The sequence below is a fragment of the Hippocampus comes genome, unplaced genomic scaffold (genome assembly GCF_001891065.2).
Source record: "Hippocampus comes isolate QL1 unplaced genomic scaffold, H_comes_QL1_v1.1 scaffold237, whole genome shotgun sequence".
NCBI classification, from domain to species: domain Eukaryota; kingdom Metazoa; phylum Chordata; class Actinopteri; order Syngnathiformes; family Syngnathidae; genus Hippocampus; species Hippocampus comes.
The window spans coordinates 1229418-1248432 of NW_017806159.1; the positions used below are offsets into that span (position 1 = coordinate 1229418).

Consider the following 19015-nt stretch of genomic DNA (forward strand, 5'->3'; position numbering starts at 1 on the left):
TCAAATGTGAGCCAGGGCCTCTCGCAGTTCCATCACTAAAGCACTTTTTGGGGGTGGCAGTGCTCCAGATTTAGCCACATTTTCACTGTGGGGGGCAACAACCGCACGTCTCAGTTCTTTTGTCGGTGTGTTGATTCGTGGTTAGCAGAAGAAAACCAACACACATTGGATGGCTAGAGTAAAATAAATAAAGCCACTTGTCTTTTAGGTTTGAAAAATTGTATATCTTTTTTGTGTTTGGCATTTTAGTGTTTGGATTTGCCCCATTTTAATTGATTGATTTTAGGAGGGAAATGACAAAATTAATATCTACAATCAATAAATTAACCTATGATTTGGCATTGACTAAATACATTATTTACACTTAACCGAGTTTGGGGAGGGAGTCAAAATGAATATAGTCAATCAATCAGCAAGAATGATTATTAAAAAAAAAAAAAAGATGACTGAATACATCGAAAGTACCTAATTAAAAATAAATAAATAGCCAATATGACAGGAGTTTACATAATGCTGCATAAAATGCTCGACAGGTCACAATTTGCCTGACCCTGGGTTAGGGGCTCTCCCTGCAGCGTAGCGAAGGAAGCTCACCATTATGTATGGACGGAGTGGCTTGTGCGCAGGTAGTTAAAAATGAGACAATAGGGCCAGGGAGTGGGTGGCTGGGCGGGGGGGTAGCAAGCTGAGAGTGAAGAGACACGCTGAGAGTGAAGAGACACTGAACTGTCGACCATTGTCTGTCTCTTGGTTTTCAGCTGAACGTGATCATAAATATGCCGGGTGATGTTATCGGATGTGCGCCCTCAGCTGTGTGGTTTGACGAGTTGTTCCCCCATCACAAACTGTATTAAAAGGCAAAAAATAAATCCAATCTGCTGAGATATTTTATAAAAATACCCATTTTTCTGCAACATTAAGGATGTATTAAATATGGCCGGATGCCAGTGAAAGCTCTCTAAGCATGCATGTGGTCGTAGCTAAGTATGGGCGTCCGCGTTTAAGGCCGACTCGGGAGTCGTTAAGAGTAGCTGAGAAAAGATGTATGCGACCTTCGCAAGCATGATGAAGGTGACCCTCCTTGTGAGAGGTTTCCTCCAACGGTGGCGCCGCAGAACCCCCACCAGGGCTCGCTCACGTCCAAGAGCGCGTTTTAAGTGTTTCTCCTCGCATCTCAAGTGTCCAGTCAAATGCCGAATGCGAAGAGCGGAGCGAGCGGACGTGTGCTACCACAAGCTCACTGTCGGTTCCATGTTAATAAAGCCGGGGTTTTTCCGCAGCTCCCAGTACAGGTTGTTGGAGACCCATCGTTCCCTGTGATTAGCGTCAACCACTTTCCTGTAACAAAAAGAGTGCAGTGAAGGACCGTAAAATTTAATCTAGGGTGAACAAAGAGTTTGAATGAAGGGCAAAGGACGTCGAGGGCTGTAATGGATGGGTTACTGGAGGATTGCAAAGTGAAAAAGAGAGTCTGAGGGAAGAAATGGTGAGGGATGAAGCAAGGAAGAAATGAAATCGGAAAGAAGAAAGAAAAGTACAAAAGAGGTCTGGCGATATAGGAAGGATGTAAGGATTTGCCGGAAGAATGGGAATAAACAGGCAAGGTTTCGTAAGGCTTGTATGATCCGCTGAATGAGTGTCGTTATTGTCTTACTTGAAGAAGCGGGGCTCCTGTTTTACATTATTCTCTTCATTCCACTTTCTCCTTGTCCTCTGCAGGTCTTCGATTCGCTGCTTCTCGGAGGCGGCCAGCTCCAAATTGCCCTCCTCTAGGTGCCTGGTGTGAGGCAGAGTACACGTTGATTTACTAACGTTGCTGTCCAGCATGCGGGATTTGTGTTTGACGGCGGTCGCGTCACCTTTGATCGGGTCTGAACCGTGCGTCCGTTCGCGGTAGGACATCTTTTAGCTCGGGACAAAGCTCGTTGAGTTCAGTGGCAAACCTGGTGAAGCCATAGTATAGCTCGTAGTCTGTGGGCATGGAGCCTAGCAAGAAAAAAAAAAAAAACGACATAGATGTATAGTGGGATGGGGACAGCGCCCTGCTGCAAAGAAGAGAATTTGTAAGTAATGGCCATTAAACATTACAGTTGTTCAAAAACTGTAAGCTATTGAACACAGATTGAACCGAGGATATAATCGCGTTTGCGGTGCGCATTTCATATCGGGTAAGTCATCGTAGCCATTTGGTTTTACTCCACATAAGCAAGTAAAAAGTTGCCCTCCAGTGCAGGCCCACCAAGATCGCCGTCATAATTTTTGATGCGATTCTCTGTTCCTTTTTATGTAACATAACAACCAGCGAAACAAAAAAGCAGACACCCTCGCTATCTTACTCACTCTGCCATGCAAGTAGAGTTGCAAGTAGAGGTCTCTGAATTTCCTTTCTTTTGACGATGGTCCAAGCGGGACTAAACTTTTCTCTCTTGATAAACACTAGGTTTCTCCACTAAATAAAGAGGAACATTGCGGCCGCCTTGTAACATCTTCCTCCCACTCTGTAATTCCATTAGGATCGGAAAATTGCTTTCCATCTGGCAATGTTAGTTTTATAATGTAATTTTCACGCCCCATCACAGTTTGTCGACTTGTGTGTCCATAATGTACTCCGCCGTCCTTTCCGCACGAGCAGTGCATGTGCATCCTGATTATGTCATTGTTGTTTACGAATTGGAAAATGATCGATTCCATCGAGTAGAGAGCATATTTTCCCCATCCCCCAAAAAACAGGAGACAGAACCCCCCACACCCCCAAAAAAATCACACCAAACCACAAATATGTGGGTGTCCACTGTCTGTATGTGCTGCTGTTTCATGTAAAAATAGCAGTTGAGTGACGTTTTTTTAATTACCGAAAGATCTATGCTAATTTTCATTAGCTCATCGATGGTATTTTGCAGGATATGTTAGCATTAAGCTATCAAACAAAATGACATGGTTTGGTTGAGCATTTAATTATACAATGTTAAATCATCTTGTTTTATGTGAGTGGCTCAACAGCTTGAGGCAAGCACTTTCCCTGAGGAATACCGCAAATGTGATTCAGGTTACATGTGTTAATCCTATCGTCTATCGCAGATGTTCATCTATTACGGTTGGGTCCGGAAGGTATCCCCGCCATGAACGAGGGTTGACGGCATCCCAAATGTAAACATCTGAAGTGACAATCCAGCGTTCTACCTGGCCTCCAGATACATTTGGCGGAAGGTGGCACGCCACAATAAAGCCCCTCGTGCCATTTTCCAAAAAGCCTGTGGATCACTTTCCCTTCTTGGTCCATCACAAATCCTTGGATCTCGTTCACATTAGAGCTCCAGTAGTTCCCCTAAAAGAACGACATGGGTCGTCACATGGAGTCCACACGTGTCCGAGCCCCAATTAAACCTGCGGTGACCTTGACGAAGGTGAGTTTGCAGAGGCAAGCGCTGCTTTTTGTGTTTCTGACGGTGATCTCGCCATAGTGTTCGATCCACCGGCGGCCACTGAGGATGTTGTGGACACACGTGGTGACTTTGTTCCATTCGTAGTGATCTCCAAACCTGAACACATCATCAACAAACAGTCTGGACATGTCTCTCCAGGTGGGAAGGTAAGAAAAACGCAACGTTGTTTTTGTAAAGCCAATTTAATCGTCACATACCTCACAGTCACAAAACAAGACCACTCGGAGTGGCCCATTACGCTCGGGTGTTGATCGAATCTACATGAGTCATTTGAGTTTCACTTCGTGAATTAATTGACAGAAATAAATGAAATGTGGCATCTTTAAAACGAGTGAACGCAAGATTTAAAGAATCACAGTCTTTACAGATAATTAAAGCTTTCATTTAAAAGACATTTTCACGGGTGATTATTTTTTTTTTTTGTTGCTGTTTCAGTCAGATGCGTTCTCTTTATTATACGGCAAGAACACACGAACATGGAAGTGGTTTGATCAAGTTGTGTGTTCAGTTCAATAGCTCCACATATTCAGTATTCATGCATTAATTATATTCAGGGGTAAAAATAGTTGCGCCGCTGGGACTTTATTACTCCCACAACGGCGCATTACATATTTGTGCGTGTGTGAAGCTGGTAAAAGACTCAAAACCACCAAGAGTGACTGAGCACAGCTTAAGATATTGGTATATGTTTACAAGTGAAATTTAACCGACGCACATACGGTCGCCTACTTCGGAACTCATCCCAAATATTCGGCAAAAATAGCGAGAATGGGGTGCGTCACTACCTGGGAATCATCAGGCTCACTGTCCCGACTGGCAAGATCTCCATTGATTTTCCCCAGAATTTGTTTTTCCATCTGACGTCTATGGAAAGAAAAATAGCAATCGCTGTCTTATTGAAATGATGTTGATATCCCAAGTGTAACTTCCATTATTATCGCATCCATCCCGAATCCCCCACTAATCGGGAGCTGCTAGCGTACCTTGCCAAAAGGTGAAATTCTTGGACTCGCAGTGGCAGGCAGAGATGGGAGGGTGGTAGTTGAGATCCCAAGTGCAACTTCCATTATTATCGCATCCATCCCAAATCCCCCACTAATCGGAGCTGCTTGCGTACCTTGCCAAAAGGTGAAATTCTTGGACTCGCAGTGGCAGGCAGAAATAGGAGGGTGGTGGCTCACCTTGAGAGAACAACACAATGACAGTCTACTTCATCGTCTTTCATTCCACCAAACTGGCACCCAAAAAAATGGAGGAGGAAGGCAGAAGGTAAACTGTCATGTCACAGGTGGTGTGCATATCGACCATTTGTGAAGCTTTGTGAACGTCATGACAAAATCCATATCAATTTGACTCCGATACTGAAATTTTCATCACGCTTATTTAAGACGTGCTTAAGGGTGTTCATATTCGAAATTTAATTTTAAACACTTCACACTTGTTTCTCAATTCACATTTCCCCACTGCAATTAATGGAGGTGGCATTCAGCCTTTCTGCCTCCCCAAAAATAAGCCAACAAACATTTTTGGAAGGTGTTTTTAAGAAGGAAAATAGCACTCTCGTACTTTGGACTTCATAAAAACTTTATAAAAACATAGAACATTCACACAATTAACTACACTGTAAAGGTTCTAAAAAGTTTGGGCATCATGATTAATTCATTGTGGCTCTTTCTGGTGTTAGCAATTTGGCCATATGGGGGCAGTATAACAGACATAATGCAGACACCCATGAAGAGTTTCACAGCTGCTGATGGCGGCTCAGTAAGCTGCAGTAATATTGGTCGTTTTTCGCAGATGATATGTGAGCATTGTTATATTGTCTATCTACGTGTGTTGCTCCACCTTTTGTGTTTAAATATTGTTGCGTTAAGCGTTACATTATCACAGAGATGCTCTTCGTTAGCTTGTCAATGGTGTTTCCGTGATGTGCGAGCATGAAGCTCGTGGGCTTTATGGCAAAGTTGTGTGTTTGATTCTCTTTGTTTTATATTTAGTTTGACAGTAAACTTTGATTGTGAGAGAAAGTGAAAGAACTTGGGAAGCCTCTTTTTCAAAGAATTGTTCGCTAGCTTCCAAATGCCTGCTTGTTGTGAAGTGAGTTGACTCAGTCACGACACAGCGCTCATATTTAATTTTTTGCTTGTTTGTCAAAGCCAAAAACTGGCCCAGCAACTGCTCCTTCGCCGGGTCCCTCGTTTAACAAGGCACCACTCTTTTCAATGTTGTGAGCGAGTGTGTGAGTGATTCCCATAAGAAACGTTGCGCAAGCATGACTGTACCTGTTCCGAGAAAAAACAGAAGCCCTTGTCTTCTCTTATACATTCGTACGTCTCTCCGAGGAGTGGGTTGAATGGCTTACTTCCTGCTCGGTAGTAGGTGGATGAGTAGCCTGAGACAGCGAAGGCGGCAACCAGAACCTGGCACAAGCCAAACAAACACCGCTGACATCAACCTAAAGGGACCAACATTCTTCATCAATAAGATATGAAGCACAGAAGCATCCTGTCGCCCCGGCAGGGTGGAACAGCGGTACAGCGGCTTGCACCGTAGCCCCCACGGGTTCAAAACCGGCTGGGGTCTTTAGGTGTGGATGCGGGTGGTTGTTTAAAGGTGACAGACTCGTAGGGCATACTGTTTCAGGGTTTCTGCGGGTCTATAAAAAGCATTCAAAGTCATTAAATGGATTGTGTGATAATTAAGGCCCTAAATGGCATTTAAAAAGTATGAAATATCATGTCCAGAAATATTAACTCAATTGACACAGCATTGTTAGGCTGCAATTTCCTAGTTAGCACTAAGCTAGCTTGCTCCAGCTTTTAAAGTGTGCCTTCGCGTGTGAGTATACATGGCAGTTTTAGTTTTAAGTGGCACTGAAAACGACGTTAAAAAGTATGAAATGAAATTTGATCAAACCTGCTGAAACCTTGAGTTTGATATGGCCTGAAAATAAAGTGAACAGTATAACAAAATAAATTCAAACCTCTCTCCTGTTTTTGATGGAAACTTAGGCCCCACTACACCACTGAATTTTAAAGTGTCGATCATTAAATGGGTACTCGGAGAGCTGGAAAAGAAATAAAGAGGTGGTATTTGAGAGGTCTACCATGCGTTCAAAGGGATCCTCCGTCTCAGCGGCCTTGTCCAGCAGCTCGCTGTACTCCAGTTCTTCACACATGCGCTGCAGCGTGTTGAGAGGCTCGTTGAGCTCCACGGGCATGGACACTTTGGACAGGTCCTTGCCGATGTTGTTTCGCAAGATGTTCCACAGGTTGATGTTGCCGGTGTCGGGGCAGGGCGCCGGCAGGCAGATGCGCCGCCCGTTACGGAAGGCGCAGCCAGCAAAGTCTCCGTTGGCCACTGAGAAGAAACAAAAAACACTAAATGTCGATTTTATTTAATGTGATATTTACAGGCGACAGGATCTAAGAAGGGCCCCCCCCCCCAATCAGAGGTGAGCGGTCAGACAACTTCCGCACTCAAATCCACAGAGCCGCCGAGCGGGAACTGAACGCAAGCAGCCTGCACAGAAGTCGAACAAGTGAACCACTGCACTGTCAAGGACACGGTAAAAATCAAATCACAATTCCATTCAATTTGCTATGAGTGTGTCGGAACAAGCTGTAATTTCAACCAAAGTTTCATCTGGATCTGATCCAGACTGCGTTTACATTTAACATGGACAATTCCATTTAGAAAATATTACCTCAGTAACAATATTATAGAAGTTAAATACTTTATTTTCAGGTGTTCAATGAATCTATATAGCTCAAGATATACTTTGAATTGAACTACTCAAATAAATAAACTTTTCAACGATACTATTTATTGAGCTGTATTTATTGAGGGTTATATTAGTTTTGAATTTTTGATTATAGTTCATTTTTATTTTGTTTTGAACTTGTTTTTTTGAATTCCGTTAATTTTAATTAGTTTTTTAATTTTTATTATTCTTACGAAAATATTTTGCTTGTTCAATTTTTATTAGTTTGAGTAATAGGTTTTTTATGCGATATTTGCAGAGTGCAAGATGATAATTTTAAAAAAAAACTTGAGACCGTACCTTCTTCCATATGGGAGTAGGTTAATACAGAAATAAATCCATTTAAAATACTGAAAACTCATGTATTCATTGACAAAGATGAAAGCATACATAGTTTTAATACATCAACTCAAAATGGAGTTTTTTGTTACGGCTGTTATTATTTTTTAAAAACACTCATTTTTATTGAATGAACAACAATGCTTTTCGATTTTAGTTTATTTCGTTCATTTTCATGAACTATAATAACTCTGGCATCTGTATGGAGAATGTCAAATCTCATCATATCAGGGTGTAACTTTTGCTGAATCTGCAAATTTTTCACTTGACTCCTGCTACTCTGTCACTCAACACGAGTGGTGTTTTATTTACTTTAAAGCCTACCTTTGAAGTAATAAGGCCAGATCTGTTAGTTTTCCACACGAGACTTGAGGAGTTCCCTTTGACGAGAGATAATGTGTAACTAAAGATGTGTGGGATGTGACAGAGATGAAGGCGGGAGATTCCATCCCTCCCCACACAGGCTGCTCATAAAGCCGAAGAAAAAGATCTTGGCACAGAGCAGCAGAGTAAAGTCGCTGGCTTCAGCCACAATGACAAACGCGCTCGCCAAGTGCCTATACCAGCACCGAGTGTGTCAGTGTTTTGCTTCCTCAGAGTAGCATCCACTGTGGCGCCATTGCACTCTTAAAACTAGAAAAATGCTTCCTTTACAAAGTCAGTGGCGGCTCCGAACGAGGTGGACCTACTTTGTCTGGAGACGTTATCGGTCACGCTGGCGTTGTCCTCTGAGATGTTATCGCTCACGTCGCTGACGTATGACTCATCGTCTGAGCCCTATTCGGGGAACAGGCACAGGGGGCAGATTTAGGATTGAGACAGTCGCAAATTGTTAGGCAGATGGAAAGAAGCTGCCATGCAACATCTGCCCCGCTGCAGCTATCCCGCAGAGAGACACTGCGGCACATTTTACATGAAAGCAGTCATGTCTGTATTAGCCCGTGTTGCAGTCTCCTTGTGCTTTGGGTCTGAATGGGCCTGCCATCAGGCTACGGTGTGAGAAATGTCCTCTGGGAGTGATCCTTCACATGGCTCAATGCATGCCTGGAGAGCAACTCTCTTTAATAGCCCCTCAGAGGCCTACAGAGAGTTAGCAGGCAGAAACGATGGTTTCAAGTGGCCAAATTGTTTTTTTTTTTTGTTTTTTTTAAACAAGGCTGGAAGCTTTGTTCTAATTAAAAATAAAGAAATAAAATACCAAATTGAAGCCGAACGAGGGATGAGGTGTTTGCCCTAATTAACAAGAGCCCCTCTAAGTGCCTGACTATGATTGAGTTTCCGTTAAATCGGCCATTTTAACCTCGCAGGCTGCTCTCATTAGTTGCTAACTAACCCAGGGCCGACATTATAGTCCTCGCAGTCCACCCCCACGACGCAAATTACCTCATTCTCAGATGAGCTGGCTGATAGGAGCACTTCCTGGGCATCAAAGAACTCAGAGACCGATTCCGACATGGAGAGTCGGCTCTCATTAGAGGCCTGCTGAGTCAGCGGGATCCCCATCTGCTCTACAACCTGCCAGTCAACACATGCAAACATGTTACACGCTCGTGTATGAGAACTGGAATTGAAAGACATCCGAGTTCATTTTATGGCAAAGTTCCATCCATTTCTAATTTGTCATTTTCCCATAACATTGATGTCCTGATCCGCATTGAATAATGATGCCTTAAAACATAACTGTGAGCCTCCATCAATCTTTGAGGCCATTGATCAATAAGGCAGGAAAGCAATAATACAACCACCGGGCCGCCCTGTTGTTTTATCAATAAGGGGGCTTTAAATTAGCACTGCCAGTGCCATAATGAACACAGTCACCTACCTCATCAGGAGTGGAAATGATATTCACGCTGACGACTTGCTCCGACAGGACAGACTCCGAGTGGATGCGGTTCAGTCGGGATCGTAGCTCTGCGTTTTGGGACACCGCCTTGGGCAATAAGGAAATGGGTTGTTGTCATGTTCATTTACCAAAAGACCAATTGAGCCCAAAATATTTTTAACTGGCATACAGTTATGCTTAAGGTTTTATATACCCCTGGCAAAAGTTGTGAAATCAAATATGGTTGACCATGTGGAAACGTATTCTTTTGTTTTGGGATAGCGGTCAGGGGAAGCTTTTTGTTGTTACAAGAGTGTGTATGGTCTTTTGAAATGATAATAACAACTGAAATTACCCAAATGGCCTGATCAGAAATTTACATAGCATTGAATGTTGCGCCTGGTGATATACACACACAGTTTTGGTTTTTTTTTGGTGAATGGTATGTTTCCACACTCTTGCCTTGTTTGACTATATTTAGTGTCTGTGTATGATTAGTCAATGAGTTTCTCAGCTCTCGTTCACCCAGGGCTGCTCTGACTTGGACGCAAACTGAGCAGTGGCAAAAAAAAAAATTTTTAAAAAATCCTATGAAGTGATGGGTGATGATCATCTCCCCCCCCCCCCACACACACACACACACAAGGCTTTTGCCAAGAAATGTGACCTCTAGCTTTTGGACAATGTTGTCGCATAAGCTTGTCACTATGAAGAGGGCAGAACCATTTTACCACTGTGATGGAAACAGTCGATGAGGAGCAGTGCAATTATAGCAAGTCGCTGGGCCAGAGAAGACAGACCAAGGAGCAGCGTTAATGAAGTCCACGGCACATTTCGTTTTCTCGCCAATTAGTTTCAAGAAAAGACAATTGGACGTCAACGCTCTCTCATATCACTTTATGCTGTGAGTGCGGCTCGTTGAATCTGCTGTACAATATTTCAGAACACTGTAGAGGCAGTGTAGTCGGAGTTATTAACTAGTCGGCACTTTCCTCAAATTTTCTTGGTAACCAGTGTCATAAGAAACAGAAAAGAATCCGACAGACACATTTATTAGGAGTGAAGGACGGGGCTCATTACCTGTGATAGAGACTTCCTGAGGGAGTTGATCTGAGCCGATTGGTCGGACTGGTCCTGGTCTGACAGAATCTGCTTGATCTTTTCTTTCTCTATGGCTACTGTGTTGAAGGCTGACTTGAGCAGAGCGTGGACTGCGTACAGATAGAATGACACAAGAACGACAATGATCACTTATGCAGCATGATTGATTGATTGATTTATTTTAATTACGTCCACGGCTTTGGCTTGGTGCGTAAATGCAATGTAGCGTTCTTAAAACATATTACGTAAGTGTAAGAGTGAAGCGCGATATCAGGTTAGAGACCACGTCGAGTTGTTTGGCACAGAATTTCAAATGCAAATCTCAGAGCCACTGAGTAGCACATCGATGCGATGGGACGTAAAATTGCCTTGTGAGCGTGCAGAGGGATGACAGAGAGGGATGCCGTCGCTGACTATATTATGTAATGGAGCAATGCCTCCGAGCTAGTCAACTGCAGCTGCACGGCATCACACATGTGACATGCTTCACTGTCCACTGCTTGTCTATAAGCGAACCCACATATGCTCTTTAAGCCACCAGCGCATGGAAGACGTTTGCCCAAATATTTTTATTGGAAACACTGCCCGACTTGATGCAACGCAACCTTCTGCTCTAAATAGTAGGAAGAAGCCATAATATTTCGGTGTAAATCTAGTGATGGTGTGGCTGCAACAATTTTTCGACATTTTAAAGGGGGAAGTCAAGTACAAAAAAAATATCTTTATAATAATATATTCTATGCATACCTACTAATATTAATCTTACATTTGTGGAATATGAATTATGTGAAAAAATAATCACCCCTTTTTTCTTTTAAATCCACCTCAGGGTGCAGCCATTTTGCCTTGTACTGCCGCTGGCCGTCGACTGAAAATGACATCACCGTGCCAAAGGGCTCAGCTTGCGAACATCACATGACCAAACCCCCCAAAACAGGTGAGCCATGACGGTTGTTACCTAAGCCCTTCGGCAGCAGAGCGGTGTGTGTGTGTGTGTGTGTGTGTGCGTTTGTGTGTGTGTGTGTGTGTGTGTGAGAGAGACATTCCAAAATCATGTGCATTCAGTGGGGAAAAAAAAGCTACGACAGGAAGAAAACCCATTTTAGTCGACTTTTCAGTGTACTGGTATATGTGCAAATGTTTGGCCATGTATAATATGACATAAGAGTTTCATTCTTCATGGCCAAACATAAACCCGTTTGTTGCTGACGTTGTTGCATGAAAGGGTTAAGTCAGCTGTAACCACATTGCAACAACAGAATTTCAAAACATAAGGTTGGGGCATGGCAACGCTCTTCAGTCACGCTTGCTTTCATGTTTACCTTTTTGGGCAATGGTGCAGAATTCCTCCTGTAGTTTAATGTAGTCACTGGAACACTCGACGCTGTCTGTTAGCCGGGAGGCGGGAGCTTGAAAGTCCCCCATCTCGGCGCAGAGGTTCGGGTTGGATGAGTGGAGGCGGACGGGTGACATGCTGGACGATAGCGGGACCTAAAGAGAGGTGGTGATGCGGGGTGAATCAATCAAAAAGTGCAATCCTGTTGTGAGCCTGTCTTGTTAGTCCGTAAAAGCCAAATGCATAATATTATAGTGCACAATAATATTATGAGAGGCATTCAGCCTCGAGACACTTGCAAATCAAGCATGCCCTTGTCAAAATCTTTTTTTTACTCTTTTATCTGGGCTCTACAGAAGTATTCGTGATACCTTTCTTGAGGTGTGGAAAAAATGTATGAAAGCCAGGTGTTGGTTGGTTGGTTTGTTGTTGTTGTTTTTTTTTTTTTTTCACACAATATGCTCAGCAAAATAAGAGCAAAAATGGGCAAAAAAGAGAACAACACCACGTGACCAATGCTGAGTTTTAAGCTGAAGAGAAACTTAAGTATAGATTAAAAAAATTAAACCTGACAGTGTATAAGTGTGATTTTTATTTCAAATTGGAGCCAGCATTTTTGTTCTAGTGAGGTCTAAGAGTCAGGTCTCTCTTGGTTCGTGACACAAAACAAACAGAAAAGGTACCTGAAGCTGGAATTTTGCATCTTTGCCGACACTTTTTGTCCTCCATCTTCTGTTCATGCGCTTTTCTTTCTTTGTCAATTCTACACAAGCGGTCTAGGTGGCAAACGATGGATCACAGTACGTAACACAACACAGTCACACAAAAAGCAAGTCAACGTCAAGTGACTGTTGTGAAGCTAGAAATCAGACAAGATTCCAAAAAAAATGAGCAGCAAACAAAATTCAGAGGCAAATGGGATGAGTGACGCTAAGCAGTGTGTGTATGTGTGTGTGTGTGGGCGGGGGGGAGGTGAGTGTGTGTGTGTGTGTGTGTGTGTGTGTGTGTGTGTGTGCTGTCTAGACGGCTGAGTGACACTTTAACCTGTGTGTAATGAGGGCATGGTAGAACACTGTTCGATCGACCTGCATATCTGCAAAGTTGGGTGCCGACTGAGTCCTCTGGAGAATCTCCAGATTTTGCAAGAGGCCACTCAGCTCAGTCAGGCTGGACTGGCATCGCGCCAGTTCTGAAACGATTTTGTCATTGAAAGATGCTGAACCTGATCATAGCAAGTCATCTGAGATAATCGTTTGGCACACACGAAATGAGGATAGCTCCAGGACACGTACAAGCTTCCAGCTCAAACAGAGACAACAGAACGCACCCTCTGCGCATTTGTCCATCTCCTCGGATTCTTGTAGCCAGGCAGCCACCTTGCTCTGACCGTTGCTGTAAGAGACGGGCAAGCTGCTGCTGGTGGGGACTGGTGTTTGCCATGGCAACCCGCTGGGTTTGGCGTGCTTTCAAGAGACACAAGGGTTGGTGTCAGAAGTAAACTCTTGACAGAAAAATAAGCCAGAAATAGTAACACGTAAGTCAGAGAAGCAAGCCCCGTCACAAAGAGTCAATATCTGCGAGTAAGTGACGCCCACCCAAAAAGGTTTGTAATTGCCTATAGATACCATAAAATGGCAGCAATGTACTTGTTTTTTTGTTTTACAAAGCCATGGCCTGACTAACTGAAGCTCTTCCCCTCACCTCAACATAGTTCTCAAGCCCTAAGATGGTGCCAAAGGTGGAGTTATTTTAAGCCAATAACCAAAGCCCCCCCACCCCACAAAAAAGAGCTCCAAGGAGCCGCCTCCTTTTTCTCCATTTACAAATGGAGAACCACAACTGATGCAGGGATGACTGTGTAGTCATTATTTTTGGAAAGGTGCTGCTTCTGTCAGATCAGACGGAACTAAAAAAACAAAACAAAACACCCCTTTCCATTTGTCATTGTTTAGTTTTGAAATGAGGCACAGCTGGAACAAAACCATGCATTTGGCTGGCCGGTTTTGCTTTGACAGGAGACTAATTGAGCAGTATCTGAAATTGTCTTTGAAGGGATGAGAAATATGTACCATATTTTCCACACTATAAGGCGCACCTAAAAGCATTCAATTTTCTCAAAAGCCGACAATGTGCCTTCTAATCCCATGCGCTTTATATTCTGATCAATATTCTGATTTCTTGGATGTAGCATTTTAAATGTTCTGTAAGGTACTTTGTTTCAGCTGCACCGGTTGTGAAAGCTCTATATAAATAAAGCTGGATTTTATTGTATTCCTTTTAGTGTAGCTCCATCTAGTGGATGCATAAAGCAACCACAGCCACTATTGTAGATCATATTCCATTCCCCTTTATATGAAAACAGTTTTAAAATAGGCCATTCATTGAAGGTGCGCATTATACTCCTAAGCGCCTAAAAGTACGGAAAATACGGTAATTATGGAAGACGGCAGGAAGGAATGGCGTTCTTAACACTTTTCAGGGAGTTCCTTTCAGGCGGATTCCAACTACGGGATGTAAAGTTCCGCTTCAGACAGTCTAGTCTAAAATCCTGACCCCTTCATTGGAAACACTCTGCAGTGTTTTCATTGATAAAAGCACCAGCTCACAATGCGTCTAGACCCCAGACAGAAAAATGATTCCCTTATCCTAACGCTCAGATCCATTTTGTCTGTCAGGTAGCCATTAGAGCAATGGACTCTAATCGACCACGCATACACAGCCATCAGTCAGCGAACTGATCACTGTGCGGAGATCACAATGACCTTTTAACAAAGAGGCAGACAATTCACGAGACAGAGAGACTTTCCCGCAGCCATTTTCACCAGTTTGTGTCCCGAGTGAAATACCTTGGCGTCGTGTACGACGGTCGAAGCAGCTTGCGGTGACTCTGCAACCGCAGATGAAGGGAACGTCCGCATGGAGGCGTCCCGAGGAGATCGGACGATCTCGTTCTGTCGGTAAAGGCGGTGATGTCGCAGCTTGGACACCCAGGCATCAAAGATGTCTTGGGATTTGACCTATCAAAGTTGAGCGGACGTTTATTAGATCTCGGTCAACCGCTTTGACGGATTCATCAATTCTGAAATGACAATCCTGACTCTTGGCGTTAACCTTGAGGTGATAGATATGCTCCTCGGTATCCAGGTCAATACGACGAGCCTTCTTTTTGATGGACATCACAGAGAGGCCGACGTCGATGCTGCCATGCAGTTTGCCTTTTTGGATCTGAGACACGTGTCTAGTTAGGTTCACGAGTTAATTTATGCGCATGACTTTATTCCATCAATTATTCGATATCAGAGCTTTTTTTTTTTTGGGTTTGTCTTCAACAATGCACTTCTACATTTCTGGTCTTCATTGCTGAGTCATCATTACAATTTTTAGCAAGGCCCTTCGCCATTTTTGGTGTGACATACAAATCTGGCGCAAATGAAACACAGCAACTCTTGCTTGCAAACATTCCAGCTGAATCATTGTTGCCAGGCCAGCCTGCTGGTGCCTGCGGTGGGGGGTTGAGTCAGGGTTACTTACATCAATGGGGGACTTGGAATACTTCAGGATACCATTGTCCAAAACAAAAAATCGCTGCAGAGGAAAACAACAACCCTGTGTTAGTTCATTAAAAAAAAAAAAAAAAACCCTATTGTGAATCCCTCGCGGGAAATCCTGCGTTTGGAGCTGCAATAGATTTAATTGAAATGTGTTGCCTTCAAAACGGTGCATGCTGGTCTAATGGGTCAGGAATTATTTAGGCTTGTCTTAAAAAGTCAACAGGTACTGAAGAGCAACCTTTTGTGAAGAAGCAATTTTATTCTGACTGCAGACGTTAAAGAGCTGCTAGCGGAAACAGCCAAAAAAAAGCTGCCAACGGGGCTCACCTTATGCCAGCCTTTCAGAGGCCATTTCCGCTTCTTCAGCATAAACCCTTCGTGTTTATCCGGCCTCTGGACGTTGCTCTGACCGATTTTCAGCCCCTCGATGATTTCCCAGCTGTCTGTCTCCTGAAAGTGCAACAAAACGATTGCAGTGTCAGAGCTGATCTGCTCATTCCTCCGGAAGGAAAAGAGACAAGAGAGATGTAAAACAGGATGACGCTCAAGCCCGCAGTCTAATGGAGGAAACCCTTCGTTCGACTCTCTTGCGTAATGTTTGTGCTCCCCCGCCTCCCGTCGCATCCCTCGTGTGCTCTGAGTATTTCCCCTCCATTAGCTTCCTCCTCACTGCGCTCTTCTTGCCCTTAGTCTGTAAATCAAAGTGTCGTCTTTGGAGCAAAGAGAATGCAAGGTCACGCCGGGACAGGTGGAACCCCCGCTGGCCAGCGAGAAGGGCATTTAAAGGAGCTGGTCATTATCTAGTCCACTGTGCGATGCGCTCTAAAATGATCAATATGTGAATGCATTACAGAACTCGGAACATGAGGATGTAGCCTCTCTATCTGGCCATGGGGTAAAACTTTTTTATCGCATGCCTTGTGAGTTACATCTGCCCACAAACAGATACCGTAAATGATAACGACAAGTTTTTCCCTTCTATAAGTTTCCCGGCCTTCTGTGGGCACTGTGAGCAGACGCCTCTTCTCGCGCACTGAACAAAGCAAACGCCATTGGATCTCTTTGGAGACGTGCCGGTTGATCATCTGGCCCACACTGAAGGGGGGAAAAACACCAGTCCTGGAATTTTGATGTCATATATCGTGCATAAAGTGCGCTGGTGGGTCGGAAGACTGTTGCACCAAGGTGACCCCTCCAAGAGAGCCCACCCAGAGATGGGCCGGGATGGTTAAAGTTCATGCAAAGGAGCGCAATGGTGGGCACACAAAGGAGATCTGCTCTGTGGTCTTTGAGGTCACGTTACAGGTTCAGACTGTTTCCATGTCAGGACGTCGCTTCTTTGCTTTGCTTTTTCATGCCAGAGCTCTCTTGTCTTTGACCCTGAAAGCATAAATGAATGAGGCCAATTGGATTCCCTGCACCCTGCTCACATTTATTGATCCCGCTGCGGAATAATTTAAAGCCGAGCGAGTGGGAGAGAGAGTCTTCTCTGCGAAGATGTAAAGTAGCTTGTCGACCTCCCCCTTTTTCTTGCACTCGATCACAAGTGAAAGAGAGAGACAGAGAAACAGCATTAAGCACGTGACGTCGGAACTTCCCGACATAATGGCGCAAAATCGGTCTTTTCATTCACAACTTGTAGTGAGCGTTGTGCCCCATTTTTACACCGGCAATGAATCAAATGATTACCGCGACACTCAACTGAACAAGGACAAGCACTCCTCCTGGACATGTTCGGCTAAATCAGCACTATAAATATCAGTGCGGCGTCCCTCTTCTGATGAGTTTCGATTGCACACATCTGCACGCCGAGGAAAATGTCCCGACATCTGAGGGGGTAGTACCAGCGAGCGTTGAGACATTTCAACACTTGACATGATTCAAAATGCAGGGGTTAGATGGAGCCCAAACATTCTGCTCGATGAGTCGCTCATGAGGATTGAAATAAGTAGCAAGACGCATTCCTTCTATTGAAATTGTGACTGCGCAATGTCGTTTTGGTGTCCTTTCGGGAGTATAATGCAGCCTTTATGCATGTCGAAGCAATACAAAAGACGGCAGTTACCCGTCAGGAAATAGGAAAAGAAAGCGGCCGGATACAAAGAAACTGAAATGACTGCCTTTGTGGTTGGACGCTGCCACCGCAGCATGTCTGCCTGCCGGTGGAAGGTTCTGGGCTTGAATCTTGACTCAGGCCCTGCTGTGTGCTTGCGTGACTTTTCTCCGCTTACTTCTGCTTCCGACCCGCTTTCCAAAAACATACTTTAGGTCGACTGAAGACTTGACATAACTGTGAGTGGACCTTGACCAAAGTCAGCTGGGCTAGGCCGAAGCTCACTTACTGTACGACACTAATGAAGACAAGCCAAGACTATTTAATCATCATATTACTGACTTTACATTGGCTTTACAATTACAAAAAGTATAAGTTGTGTGATTCTGCCTTTCAAGAAAATGTCCGGCTATCATTTTTCGACCCAAACCGAGGCCCAGCCGAATGAGAGTCAAGTTTTTCCATGTGTCATCTTGTGTCTCCTCTGTGGGCGTAAAGGGAAGGATCAGAACATACAAAGCACTAAATAGTCCCATCGGCCTCAGCAATGTTCACATGCCATGTTTAGAATTATGGATGCACTGTAATGAAATACTTTTTTTGTTTGTAATTATAAGAGTATGGAATGATGAAATCGGTGGGAGAAATGTACAGAAAAGTCAGAACGTGTTTCTCAATAATCCTCCAAATAACCTCTCTTAATTGATAAACGAACTGTGTCAGGGTGAACGTCCCCTGCACGATAGACCAAGAAGTCATTGTTATCATTACAAAACCAGGAACAAGGGAGAGGAGTAGAACTTTTAATTGCCAGCATGAAGGATTCAACTGTACACTTCCAAACAGGCCCGAACCTCTCATCAAACCGACTCCCTTTCCGCCTTAAAGCACTCCTGTAAGAACGCAAGCTCCTGCGCAGCATAGCGCAATATGCCCACATGACCACAAGAGCACCAAGCCTGCACCAGTCCCTCATAAATGATTCACAACCTGGTGCCGATGGGAAAGTGGTGATGTCGTAGCTTCCACTTGCATTCTGAATTCTACAGTGGCAAAATGAAGCAGTCGGGGAGAATCAACCTGCTTTTTTTTGGTTTGTTTCTTCTTGCGGCACTTCCAAAATATGGTCACGAATGACGGATGTGACCCTTGATACAATCTGAAAAGAATAATAAGAGTTCTTCTTTTGATAGCACAAGCATGAAATGTTTGAAGACTGGTTGAGAATTGTGACAGGTCGATCTCTGCAAATCTACTCTAAAACTATCTCGAACTCGATGAGGTTTCATAATCGATTGGGTTGGATTATCGCTGACATGCACAGGGTGCCCCAATACAAAAACTGCTAACACTAAACTGTCAAATCCTCATAATGACCTCACGTCTGTCCGAATGATAACAGAAGCCAAGTAGAAAACTGTAGAGTGTATATCTCGTAGTGAATTTTGGGATACCCTGCATAATCCCTTCATGAAAATATAATTAAGCTCAAAAGGTATCGCACGCTACCTGCCGGCTATCGCGCTGCGACGAGGAAGAGGATGACGCGCTCTTGCTTTTGGGATACCCTGCATAATCCCTCATTGTGAGCAATTCATGAAAATATA

General features: G+C 43.9%; 1 protein-coding gene and 1 long non-coding RNA gene across 4 annotated transcripts in view; one reads left to right on the forward strand and one right to left on the reverse strand.

Moving 5' to 3' along the window:
* osbpl6 (oxysterol binding protein-like 6) overlaps nucleotides 1-19015 on the reverse strand; it is a 25003-nt gene continuing 5988 nt past the window's right edge. The window contains exons 3-24 of one of the 3 annotated variants that reach the window (XM_019895458.1): nucleotides 15683-15805; nucleotides 15336-15389; nucleotides 14916-15029; nucleotides 14651-14821; nucleotides 13132-13267; nucleotides 12890-12993; nucleotides 12488-12580; nucleotides 11791-11959; nucleotides 10448-10578; nucleotides 9368-9475; nucleotides 8929-9060; nucleotides 8235-8322; nucleotides 6550-6803; nucleotides 5726-5863; nucleotides 4618-4624; nucleotides 4427-4483; nucleotides 4229-4307; nucleotides 3395-3539; nucleotides 3181-3325; nucleotides 1860-1986; nucleotides 1655-1777; nucleotides 1-1338 (exon numbers count right to left, since the gene is read on the reverse strand). In XM_019895458.1, coding sequence (XP_019751017.1) covers nucleotides 1227-1338; nucleotides 1655-1777; nucleotides 1860-1986; nucleotides 3181-3325; nucleotides 3395-3539; nucleotides 4229-4307; nucleotides 4427-4483; nucleotides 4618-4624; nucleotides 5726-5863; nucleotides 6550-6803; nucleotides 8235-8322; nucleotides 8929-9060; nucleotides 9368-9475; nucleotides 10448-10578; nucleotides 11791-11959; nucleotides 12488-12580; nucleotides 12890-12993; nucleotides 13132-13267; nucleotides 14651-14821; nucleotides 14916-15029; nucleotides 15336-15389; nucleotides 15683-15805 — 2610 coding nt within the window. In that variant the 3' untranslated portion in view covers nucleotides 1-1226. Of the gene's footprint in view, nucleotides 1339-1654; nucleotides 1778-1859; nucleotides 1987-3180; nucleotides 3326-3394; nucleotides 3540-4228; nucleotides 4308-4426; nucleotides 4484-4560; nucleotides 4625-5725; nucleotides 5864-6549; nucleotides 6804-8234; nucleotides 8323-8928; nucleotides 9061-9367; nucleotides 9476-10447; nucleotides 10579-11790; nucleotides 11960-12487; nucleotides 12581-12889; nucleotides 12994-13131; nucleotides 13268-14650; nucleotides 14822-14915; nucleotides 15030-15335; nucleotides 15390-15682; nucleotides 15806-19015 lie in introns of all 3 variants that reach the window. The other 2 variants (XM_019895457.1, XM_019895459.1) reach the window with 2 other exon arrangements.
* LOC109531261 (uncharacterized) lies at nucleotides 3287-11334 on the forward strand. Its single transcript, XR_002171140.1, has 3 exons — nucleotides 3287-3404; nucleotides 3462-3589; nucleotides 11298-11334. It is a non-coding gene; the product is annotated as an uncharacterized LOC109531261 (long non-coding RNA).